Here is a 13,071-nt window from a genome sequence, read left to right on the forward strand (position 1 = left end):
AACTTTTCCCCATCTATATGCCATGAAGTGATGGGACTGGATGCCATGATCTTAGATCTTTGAATGCTGAGTTTTAAGGCAGCTTTATCACTCTGCTCTTTCACTTTCATCAAGAGGCTCTTCAGTTTCTCTTCACTTTCTGCCATTAGCATGGTATCATCTGCATATCTGAAGTTACTGATATTTCTCCCAGCAATCTTGATTCCAGCCTGAGCTTCATCCAGCCTGGCATTTTGCATGAGGTATTCTGCACATAAGTTAAATAAACATAGTGACAACATATAGCCTTGTCACACTGCTTTCCCAGTTTTGAACCAGTCCATTGTTCCATGTACAGTTCTATTTTTTCTTGACTGCTTACAGGTTTCTCAGGAGACAGGTAAGATGACCTGATATTCCTATCTTTTTCAAAATTTTCCACAGTTTATTGTGATCCACAGAGTCAAAGCCTTTCACATAGTCTTTTCTGGAATTCCCTTGCTTTCTCTATGATCCAATACATGTTGGCAATTTGATCTCTGGTTCCTCTGCCTTTTCTAAACCCAGCTTTTACAGTTGGAAGTTCCCAGTTCACATATTGTTGAAATCTTGTTTGAAGGATTTTGAGTATATCCTTGCTGTTGCTGCTGCTGCTGCTAAGTCCCTTCAGTTGTTTCCGATTCTGTGCAACCCCATATATGGCAGCCCACCAGGCTCCCCCATCCCTGGGATTCTCCAGGCAAGAACACTGGAGTGGGTTGCCATTTCCTTCTCCAATGGCATGAAAGTGAAAAGTGAAAGGGAAGTCACTCAGTCATGTCTGACTCTTAGCGACCCCATGGACTGCAGCCCACCAGCTCCTCCGTCCATAGGATTTTCCAGGCAACAGTACTAGAGTGGGGTGCCATTGCCTTCTCCTGAGTATATCCTTACTAGCATGTAAAATTAGTGCAATTGTATGATAGTTTGAACATTCTTTGCCATTTCATTTCTTTGGGACTGGAATGAAAACTGACCTTTTTCAGTCCGTGGCCACTAGTAACTTTTCCAAATTTGCTGGCATATTACATGAACAGCATCATCTTTTAGGATTTGAAATAGCTAGGCTGGAATTCCATTACCTCCACTAACTTTGTTCGTAGGGATGCTTCCTAAGGTCCACTTGGCTTCACCCACCAGGATGTCTGGCTCAAGATGAGTGGACTACACCATCGTGGTTATCTAGGTCATTAAGATCTTTTTGGTACAGTTTTTCTGTGTATTCTTGCCAACTCTCCCTAATCTCTTCTGCTTCTCTTAGGTCCTTGGAGAAGGAAATGGCAACCCACTCCAGTATTCTTGCCTGGAAAATCCCATGGGTGGAGGAGCCTGGTAGGCTACAGTCCATGAGGTCGCAAAGAGTCAGACACGACTGAGCGACTTCACTTTAGGTCCTTACCATTTTTGTCCTTTATCCATATTAATCCCACCTGGATTGAGATATACTTGACAGTATAATATAGTTGAGGATTGTTCAGATTTTTGTCCTTATGCTTCAATTATCATTATGTAATTTCATTCTCTACAACCAAAGTAGCTGCAGTTGAAATCACAAAAACAAGGCAGTGGGTTCTAAGAGCCAGTGCTTTTAAATCTAAAATATTACTCTCATTTTTCTACTATTAAAGAATGTGATTCTGGGCTATTTCTATCGAATAGTGAGGGATGGTGAATTCATGCCACACTTTCCAACAACTGCTCATCTGGGACCCACACAGCAGTAAGTATAGTGCTTTTGCTATAGAGAGTCTTTCTCAGATCCCTAAAAGGAAGGGATCTAAGTAGCCCTAAAGCTAAAACCTAAAACCTAATCTGTATAAACAGTTTAACAGAAAACCTGGTTCTCTCTATCCAGCTATAGGACACTACCTGGGATTTTCAGAAGGTCATCTTGCTACAGTGATGTAGACCTCAACCCATTCAAAGAAAGATAAAAAGATAAAAGATCTCAATGGAGACCTACTGTAAACAAACAAACAGGCAAACTACTCAAAACAATCTACAGATTCAGTGCAGTTCAGTTCAGTTCAGTCGCTCAGTCGTGTCTGACTCTTTGAGACCGGATGAATTGCAGCACGCCAGGCCTCCCTGTCCATCATCAACTCCCGGAGTTCACTCAGACTCACGTTCTCTGAGTCCGTGATACCATCCAGCCATCTCATCCTCTGTCGTCCCCTTCTCCTCCTGCCCCCAATCTCTCCCAGCATCAGAGTCTTTTCCAATGAGTCAACTCTTCGCATGAGGTGGCCAAAGTACTGGAGTTTCAGCTTTAGCATCATTCCTTCTGAAGAAATCCCAGGGCTGATCTCCTTCAGAATGGACTGGTTGGATCTCCTTGCAGTCCAAGGGACTCTCAAGAGTCTTCTCCAACACCACAATTCAAAAGCATCAATTCTTCAGCAGCTCAGCCTTCTTCACAGTCCAACTCTCACATCCATCACATGACCACAGGAAAAACCATAGCCTTGACTAGATGGACCTTAGTGGGCAAAGTAATGTCTCTGCTTTTGAATATGCTGTCTAGGTTGGTCATAACTTTTCTTCCAAGGAGTAAGCGTCTTTTAATTTCATGGCTGCAGTTCACCATCTGCAGTGATTTTGGAGCCCCGAAAAATAAAGTCTGATACTGTTTCCACTGTTTCCTCATCTATTTCCCATGAAGTGATGGGACCGGATGCCATGATCTTCATTTTCTGAATGTTGAGCTTTAAGCCAACTTTTTCACTCTCCTCTTTCACTTGCATCAAGAGGCTTTTTAGTTCCTCTTTACTTTCTGCCATAAGGGTGGTGTCATCTGCATATCAGAGGTGATTGATATTTCTCCCAGCTATCTTGATTTCCAGCTTGTGTTTCTTCCAGTCCAGGGTTTCTCATGATGTACTCTGCATATAAGTTAAATAAGCAGGGTGACAATATACAGCCTTGATGTACTCCTTTTCCTATTTGGAACGAGTCTGTTGTTCCATGTCCAGTTCTAACTGTTGCTTCCTGACCTGCATACCGATTTCTCAAGAGGCAGGTCAGGTCGTCTGGTATTCCCATCTCTTTCAGAATTTTCAACAGTTTCTTGTGATCCACACAGTCAAAGGCTTTGGCATAGTCAATGAAGCAGAAATAGATATTTTTCTGGAACTCTCTTGCTTTTTCCATGATCCAGCAGATGTTGGCAATTTGATCTCTGGTTCCTCTGCCTTTTCTAAAACCAGCTTGAACACCAGGGAGTTCAGGGTTCACATATATCCCTATCAAATTGCCAATGGCATTTTTCACAGAATTAGAACAAAGCATCTACATTTTGTATGGAAATACAAAATACCATGAATAGCCAACGTAATCTTGAGAAAAAGAAGAAAAATGAAGCTAGAAGAAATCATGCTCCCTGTCTTCAGACTATACTACTAAGAGAGTAACAAGCAGGAAGGCCAGAGGTCTCCAGATGGAGGAAATAGCCTGCAAGTGCCAGACATTTTTATCTCTCTTAAGCAGCAGGAGGAAACAAACTAGGGATATTTTTCTCCTTCTGTATATAAATTTAAAAGGAGGTTGATGCATGATACAGGATGCTTGGGGCTGGTGCACTGAGAGGACCCAGAGGGATGGTATGGGGAGGGAGGAGGGAGGGGGGTTCAGGATGGAGAACAAGTCTATACCTGTGGCAGATTCATGTTGATGTATGGCAAAACCAATACAATATTGTAAAGTAACTAACCTCTAATTAAAATAAATAAATTTATATTTTAAAAAAATACTGTGTTGCCATAATGACATCTGGTTTCACCTGAAGTTAACTATTCTCAAACCTAGAGATAACCAATGCATTTCTCTCATGGAAATGTTTATCTTAAGCTATGCTAATGTACTATGCATTTACCCCAAACTCCGTCTTCAAGTCTGTTGCCTCTTGGCTCAAAACCTACTTGACAAACCAACATGATATGTTCATATATTGTTCCCCTAATCTATGTAAATGAAACTATTTGTATGGTGATCTGCCCTTCTTCAAAATTCAGGTTAATCCTTTTATGGCCCAGGATGAACCATTTGGTGCCAAGATTATCACAAAATACATCTTATGGGTGAGGGGCCTGGTGCCATTCTGAGTTTTAAGACATTCCTTTCTTTTATTAACAGACTGCTAGTGACTATATAACATCCAGCTAAAGACTAGCAGGGGGGTACTCTTTCTGCCCCCTTCTGATGTCTATGTCAGAAGCTTTCTCTATCTCCTTTATACTTTAATAAAATTTTATTACACAAAAGCTCTGAGCAATCAAGCCTCGTTTCTGGCCCCGGATTAAATTCTTCTCCTCTGGGGGCCAAGAATCCTGGCATCTTTGTGTGATTCAACAACAACCTTTCACTAGAAAACTACAGTAATTGAAACAGTAGACTACTAGCACCAAACCCAGAAATATAGATCAATGGAACAGGACAGAAAGCCCAGTGATAAATCCATGTATCTGTGTCACTTATGACAAAGGAAGTAAGAATACACAATGGAGAAAAGACAGTTTCTTTAATAATTGGTGCTGGGAAAACTGGACAGCTACAGGTAAAAGAATAAAATCAGAACACTCCATAAACAAAAATAAACTCAAAATAGATTACAGACATAAATGTAAGACCAGACACTAGAAAATTCTTAGATGAAAACAGAGGGAGAACTCTGACATAAATTGCAGCAAACTTTTTTACCCACCTCCTAGAGCAATGAAAATAAATGAAACACAAATACATGGGACCCAATTAAGCTTAAAAACTTTTGCACAGAAAAAAAAAAAAAAAAAAAATACCAAGACAACCTGCAGAATGGGGGAAGTATTTGCAAATGAAGTGGCTGACAAGGGATTACTCTCCAAACTATACAAGCAGTTCATGTAGTTCAATGTCAAAAATAAATAAACAACCCAATCACAAAATGGGAAGAAGATTAAAACAGACACTCTCCAAAGAAAACATACAGATGGCCATAAAGCACGTGAAAAGATGGTCAACATATCTAATTATTAGAGAAATGCATATCAAAACTACAGCAGGAAAAATTAAAAAAAAAAAAAAGCAAAAATCTACAGTGAGGTTTCACCTCACACCAGTCAGAATGACCATCATAAAAAGTCTACAAACAATAAGTACTGAAGAGGATGTAGAGAAAAGGGAACCCTCCTACACTGTTGGTGGGAATGTAAACTGGTACAGCCACTATGGAGAACAATATGGAGGTTCCTTTAAAAACTAAAAATAGAGCTACCATATGATCCAGCAATCTCACTCCAGGGCATATATCCAGAGAAAACCATAATTCCTAAGGATGCATGCACCCTAATATTTACTGCAGCACTATTTACAACAAGCCAGGACATGGAAGCAACTCAATGCCTGTCAACAGAGCAATGGACAAGGAAGATGTGGGTGCCATACATACAATGGAATGTTACCCAGCCATTAAAGGGCAAAATAATGCCATTTGCAGCAACATGGCTGGACCTAGAGATTTTCAAACTGAGTGAAGTTAAGAGAAAAATAGAATATGATATTGCTTACATATGAAATATAACAAAAGGCTACAAATGAACTTATCTACAAAACAGAAGTAGAGTAACAGATATAGAAAATAAACTTATGGTTACCAGGGGATACGTGAGGGAAGGGATAAATTAGAAGACTAGGATTGACACATACATACTACTATATATAAAATATTAAAAAGATAACTAATAAGAAACTACTTTAAAGTACAGAGAACTCTGTACTTATCCATATGGGAAAAGAATCTAAAAAAGAGTGGGTATATGTATACGTATAGCAGATTGACTTTGCTATACATCGGAAACTAAGACAACAGTGTAAATGAATGATACCCAAATAAAACCTAACGTAAGAATGAAAGAATGGCCTGGGTGAGCCAAAGCAGGGGCCCAAGGCACCACAGGTCTGCTGGATCAGGCACGTCATACCTGGTCTTTGCTTCTAAAGATTCTGAAAGTGAAAAACAGAAATTCTTTTCTAAAGGACAATTCATTTGAAGTATTAATCAAAATGCAAAGTACTTAAAAATATATACATGCACCCAATGTTCATGGAGTATGAAAAAAGAATCTTTTAAAAAGTGGGTAAATGTATAATAGATTCACTTGGCTATATGCCTGAAGTTAACACAACATCATAAATCAACCATACACCAAAAAAAAAATTTTTAATGGTCTCAACAAGGACCTATTGTAAATAAATAAGTAAATGGAAAAAAGATAAAAGTTCTCATCAAGACACAAATGACTTCACATGGACATTGTGGAGTCACATGCTGCAGACACTTTAATACAACTCATTAGAACCAACGAGTATATATTAGACAAGATTGACAAGAGTTTAATAACTACAAACAAAGCTATAAACTGTAAACATACCACAAATATTCACATCTGTACTTACTTTTTGCCAGAATCAGGGATCCAAAGGCAACAAGGGTGACAAAGATGGCACAGAGGACATCCAGATACACAGCGAGCCATCGGGATGTCATCAAAAGCAGGAACCACGCCTCTGCATTTGTGAACCGTAATAAGTGTAATACATAAACAGGAAAACCATGTTCATCAGGGAGAGCATTTTCTCAGTTGAGCTACAGAAGATTTTACACAAGGTAGGACAGCAAAGTTACACACCTGTAACTTCAAAGGAAGCTGAAGATTCCAGAAAACTAGGTTCAACACAAAACAACATATGGGACACGCAGGAATCGGTACAGGAAGCATGCTTTGAAAACTTCAACCCATGGGTTATCAAGAGAAATACCATCACAGGAAAGAAGATGGAAAATCATCTCACTGGTGTGTTCCCTGCAGTGCTGGGCCTGAACATAAAGATCCTCCTCTCAAAGGGTTGGCTGTTCCCAGCTCTGACAGCAGAGAGCACAGCTCACACTGTTTCCAGCACCTTCTGCCCTCTCTACAGGGCCTAAGGTGGTTATTCTTAGGAGCCAGTGTCCACATGACCATCAGAAACAGGATCTGTATGTGGCTTTCAAAATGCCATGTTATCTTCGAAATACATTAATGACTGGAAAGTTTGGCCAGTTACATAGAGAAAATTCTGAATTTTCTACCTAGGCAGGAAAAAAAAAAACAAAAAAAAACAACCCTTCACTGATACAAAGCATAATCAAGTAGGTAGCAAATCAGGAAATTATTTTCCTCAATACGTCTGCTACTCTCCATGTCTGCCATGAAAAGAGTCAGAAAACCACACCCTGAGGGGCAAGAACAGACACCACCTGGTTCTGAAAATAAGATTTTATTGGAACACAGTCATTGGCTGATGTCTGATCTTTGCCTGTCTTTGTGCCACAATGGCAAAGGTGAGTAGCTGTAACATAGACAGCACACAAAGCCTACAATATTTTCTATCTTAACCTTTGGAAAAAAAGAAAAGTTTATTGACTCCTGCCTTAAAGAGACAGAAGTCCACAGGGCACAGAGATGGAAGGACAATGCTGCCCAGTCAGGGGAGAAAAGCAGGGCTGTGAAGGGGGAAGAGGGGAACACAGAGGGGATGCTGAGAGAAAGGGGTGGGGGAGGCAGGTGTGCAGAGGGCGAAGTGGGCTGACACACAGAGAGGTGCTGAGAGGGAGTCAGCCTCAGAAGGCAGCACATCCCATCCTTAGAAATCATCTCCAGAAACGTACAGACCTGAGTGCAAATCCTGGTGTGCATCAAACAGCTCCTGAAACTTCTGTTCAGCTTTGTATGCCCTGATGGTCCAGAGTCCCCAGAGAGAAGATGCTAAGTGAGAAAATACCGGGCTCCGACCTGGGGAAGCAGAGACAGACACACAGCAGAGAAAGTCAGGGAGGCAGCATGCGAGGAAACCACTGCCTCCCGGGCTCTGTGGTCACACGTCCTGCCAAAGGGAATCTTCCATGTGACCCTCAAACTCCTGCTCACACCAAGCTTTACTTTAATGACCTGGGAATGAGAGATTCTCTTTGAAATTATCTTTGATAAATTCAAAATCCCAGCTAGATTTAGATAAAGAAATTCTTTACTGGTTCTTTCATCACGGTTTTCTCAAACATGCCTCCCTCCAAATTCTTCTGGTGTCTTTCTAGGTGGAAATTGCTCACAATTTTTTAAAAGTATATTGAAGTATAGTTGATTTACAATAATGTGCTAGCTTCAGGCATGTACAGTCATTCAGTTATTTTTTCTGATTATATTCCATTACAGGATATTACAAGATACTGAATAAAATTCTCTGTGCTTTATACTAAATCCTTGTTGTTATCCTTTTGACATGTTAATAGTAGTGTGACTATTGATTCCATACTTCTAATTTGTCCCTCCCTCCCTCTCAGTCCCCTTTGGTAACCACAAGTTTGTTTTCTATGCCTCTGAGTCTATTTCTAGTTTGTGTATAGATTCATTTGTATTATATTTGGATTCCATGTTTAAGTGATATCATATGCATCTTTCTCTGACTTTCTTTACTACGAATAATAATCTCTAGATCCATCCAGGTTGCTGCAAATGGCTATATTTCATTCTTTTCCATGGGTGAGTAATTATTATACACTAATTTTTTAACCAGTAGCACTTTAAAATTTATTTCCTCATTAGAGTCTTCACCACACTGAATTTTGGTGAGCTACCTGTGGGCCATCTCCTCCTTAGATGAGTAACCTAAGGGCTGGAGTAGAGTCAGTGCATCCCCACACTGGACCACAGCCAGACAAAGGACAGGGAGAGACGAGTAAGGGGAGCGGACAGTCTGCCATCTACCCCGTCCTGGGCCTCTCCCTGCACCTGCACCAGGAGCCTCTGTGCAGGTCACGGAGCACTCGGCACTGCACCATCCTTGTGTCCACAGGACCCAGCAGACGAGGAGCCTTTGAATGGCCTTGACTTCTGCTCCGGGAACCTGATGGGTGTTTTCATATCTGCCTGCTGGATACTTGTCCTAGTATTCAGAGGTCATTGTGGCATGTGACACTCACATCACCCTTTTAGAATCTGACAGCAGCCTCAGTGTCCATCTTTTGAGTGACTTCATGTGGCTGGGGGCCTGATGTCACATGATTGCCCACTCGTTTCCTGGCATCTTCTCTAAGAGCACACTGACCATGAGCTCCAGGGTTAGGCACTTGTCCCTCAGGGAACAGCTGGGCTGCAGGCTGCCAGGCAGGGAGGACCCTTATGGTTCTCATTCCCCATTGTGAACGAGGAAGTAACTTTCTGTTGTCAGGGGCACATGTGAGCCTGTGACCTCTGTCTGGGATGAGTGATAACTTGCGCTGTATCAGCAGGAAATACTGACATCACTTTGTTACCTGTGTGTTTCCTACAGAAGACCTGTTAGTACAATGATGTTGTTTACGGGAGGTTAGTAACACATCTTACAGGGGACAAGAGAGATTTTATAAAATGATGGGGAAAGAATCAAGGGGGAAACTCTACACTGTTCTCAGGTCCTCAATTCTTAGTCCAGGCTCTGAATGCCTGTCTGGTGACACTTCAGTCAGTACTGACGTGCACCTGGGCACTCCACGTTTGGAGGGGCTGAGGTACAAACAGGTAAAGACACAGAACCTCCTATGGTGTTTAGGGTCCCCAGTTCATTAAGAAAGGAAGGAGCAGGCTTCCTCCTGTGAGGCACTGGGGCTCAGAGAGGATGGGAAGCCCTGGGCTGGGGGAGGACAGCCTGGGCTGGGGGGCAGGTGACCATCCACACAACCCCGGGTGGGACTCTTTCCTGCCTGGGACATCTGATCAGGAACCTTAACTGTTAGGGACCTCAGCTGTAATGTTGCTTTAAGGAAAATCCCTTCTCTGAACGGTGACATGTTCTAACCTTTCCCCTTTTTACTTCATTTAGGCACAGAGTTGAAAGTGATTCAGTGGTGCTTTTGATCATCCAGTTGTGTACTTGTAATCTCATTCCAGCAGCCACATTGCTTTCTCTCTTCATTCTACTGAGTAACTTTTTAGCTGCCTATAACTTTGTATTGTAAGAGCAACATAAACTCAGGTTGAACTCAGGCTCCAAACAAGAAAGTCCAGGAGCTCTGTTCAGGTCTTTTCTGCAGCCCTACCAGATGTCCCAACCACCCCCAGAACTCATTGGTCTGCACACTGGGTGCTTACAGGGATGATACAGGTGAATTCTGGGGCCCATCACCCTGTCAGGAGGATCAGAAAACCCAGCTCCAGAGAGAGGAGAAAGCTCACTAGAACCAGGCTCTCATTTCCACTCCGCAGAGAGTGACATCAACACTGTTCATCACAGACAGGGCTTCTAAGCAGGAAGCAGATGTGGCTGTTCCCCCAGGGAGAATCCTGGAGTGAACTCTTCAGCGTGGCCTCCCTCACCTGTTTCGCTCACCAGGAGATCTCTCCAGCAGGGATAGAGGGCAGTGTTGACTTTAGAAACCAGGTGTCATCTCAGCCTTGAATACCAGGGAACCAAACACCCCATCACCTACCTCACCTCATGCCCAAGAGTTACAGGATGGGGGGATCTGGACCATGAAAATCTATCCTGTTACTTTCAAACCCCACTTAGGGCTAAGCAGAATGCCAGGATGAGTGAACTGGAAGGTCTGCCCCCCAAAATTAACTAGTACAGGGGGAGAGGGGATGTCAAGGCTCTGTTGCTATGTTGCCCAAAGTAGCACCTTTTTGCCAGAGGCACTGAGTTTGCTGTCCTGAAGCAGACTATGTCACAGCCATGGTGTCAGTCCGCAGTCACAGTCGTATAAACCTACAGTTCACAGGACTGATAGCTGTTTCCCATAACCCTGAAGACACTTGGGGACACACCCCACAAGTGTGGGGTGATCTTCCTTGGCAGGGGGCCCTCCCGGCTGATAGCCCTGTTGCAGGTTATTATTCAAGCTATGTGAGACCTGCTAGTTGTGAATAGGTTCTTAATTGCCTCTTGTTCAAGGTTCTAGTGCCTTTGGTAGTGGCCAGCAGGTACTTTACAAGAATCAATTCAAGAAATCCACATGAGATCCCCAGAGACTAAGGGATTCATAGCACTGACTGCCCAGTATTAACTATATTAACCCACCTAAGTGGTAGACCTGGTTGTGAGACCCACACTATCTTATTCCCAAGGCTGTGTTTTCAATCACGGCTGCAGTGTCTCAGAGGGAGAATAACAGGAGTTAAGGATGCTCGTGTGTGACGATAAGCAATTTTTCTCCAGACTTTAGTATTTTATGTTCAGAAAACCCCAGATCTTACTCAGTTAACACCCAACAGCCTTAGCCATTACTGCGCATCTTATTAATCACTTTGTGCTCACTCATTTCAGTCGTGTCTGACTCTTTGCGATCCCATGGACTGCAGTCCTCCAGGCTCCTCTGTCCACGGAATTCTTCATGCAAGGATACTGAAATGGGTTTCATGGAGGAGATCTTCATCCAGGAGATCTCCCTGACCCAGGGATCGGACCCACATGTCTTACATCCCCTGCATTAGCAGGTGCATTCTTTACTGCTAGCACCACCTGGGAAGCCCCATTAATCACCTTCCATTGAACAAAGTCCCTGGGAATCTGGCATGAGAACCCCTTAAAACAGCAGACTTGATGATCCATGGTCTTAATACACCTGACACATGTGCTAACCCTCCCCTAACAATGACCATGGCAGACATCGCTAGCTGATCCCAGCACTTTCAGACAAAATTTGTATATGAATTCATCATTCAGGCACTGTGAAATGCAAAAAGCTGGCTAGAGAAGCTAGAGAAAGGCAAGCAAATGCCACCCTGGTTTTATGTACTTGTCTATGACTGAGCATTGCTATGATCACTTTTGCAAAAATGTGACCCCAAAGCCCTGTTAAAATCAGCTGCCAATATGTCATCAGATAAAAATGTCAGCATAAGGCCCAAGGGCAGTGAGGCCACAGGACCTGAAAATAAATGTTAGGATTCAGTAGTCCTTCAGAGCACAAGGATGAAGCAGGCATATGCCATCTGGCCACAGCAGTCAGGTGTCCCTCTCTTTGCTGTTGGTTCCAGTAGTGACCTTTAAGATATGCTCTCGCTTGCTCAGTCATTCAGTCATGTCTGACTCCTTGCAACCCCATGGACTGTAGCCCACCACATTCCTCTCTCCATCGGATTATCCAGGCAAGAATATTGGAGTGGGTTTCCATGTCCTCCTCCAAGAGATCTTCTCAACCCAGAATTGGCAGGCAGATTCTTTACCACTGAGCCACCTGGGAAGCCCTAAGATATACTATCAGTTCCTATTTAGAGGAAGCAGCAGTGTTATCATTTATGGCACAGACCCACCTCCCCAGGTCAGTAGGTGCCCAATATACTACTGGAGAGGAACAGAGAAATAGCTACAGAAAGAATGAAGAGGCTGAGCCAAAGCAGAGACTCAGTGTGGATGTGTCTGGTGGTAAAAAAAAAGTCTGATGCTAGAAAGAACAATATTGCATAGGAACCTGGAATGCTAGGTCCATGAATCAAGGTAAATTGGAATGGATCAAACAGGAGATGGCAAGAGTGAACATCAACATTTTAGGAAATCAGTGAACTAAAACGGATGGGCATGAGCAAATTTAATTCAGATGATCATTATATCTACTACTGTGGGCAAGAATTCCTTAGAAGAAATGCAGCAGACCTCATAGTCAACAAAGGAGTCCAAAATACAGTACTTGGATACAATCTCAAACATGACAGAATCATCTCCGTTCATTTCCAAGGCAAACTATTCAATATCTCAGTAATCTATGTCCATGCCCAAACCACTAATGCAGAAGAATGGTTCTATGAAGACCTATGAAACCTTCTGGAACTAACAACAACAACAACAACAACAACAACAACAAAATGTCCTTTTCATTGTAGGGGACTGGAATGTAAGGGTAAGAAGTCAAGAGATAACTGGAGTAACAGGCAAGTTTGGCCTTGGCGTACAAAATGAAGCAGGGACAAGGCTAACAGAGTTTTGCCAAGAAAACACGCTGGTCATAGCAAACACCCTCTTCTAACAACAAAAAGATGACTCTACATATGGACGTCACCAGATGAGCAA

General features: G+C 42.6%; 1 protein-coding gene across 1 annotated transcript in view; it reads right to left on the bottom strand.

Moving 5' to 3' along the window:
* LOC102185549 (multidrug resistance-associated protein 4) overlaps positions 1-13,071 on the bottom strand; it is a 170,431-nt gene that overhangs the window by 48,675 nt on the left and 108,685 nt on the right. The window contains 2 exon segments of the mRNA XM_018056443.1: positions 6,448-6,558; positions 7,704-7,823. Of these exon segments, the coding sequence (XP_017911932.1) occupies positions 6,448-6,558; positions 7,704-7,823 (231 nt within the window).

The sequence above is a fragment of the Capra hircus genome, chromosome 12 (assembly GCF_001704415.2).
Source record: "Capra hircus breed San Clemente chromosome 12, ASM170441v1, whole genome shotgun sequence".
Classification (NCBI taxonomy): domain Eukaryota; kingdom Metazoa; phylum Chordata; class Mammalia; order Artiodactyla; family Bovidae; genus Capra; species Capra hircus.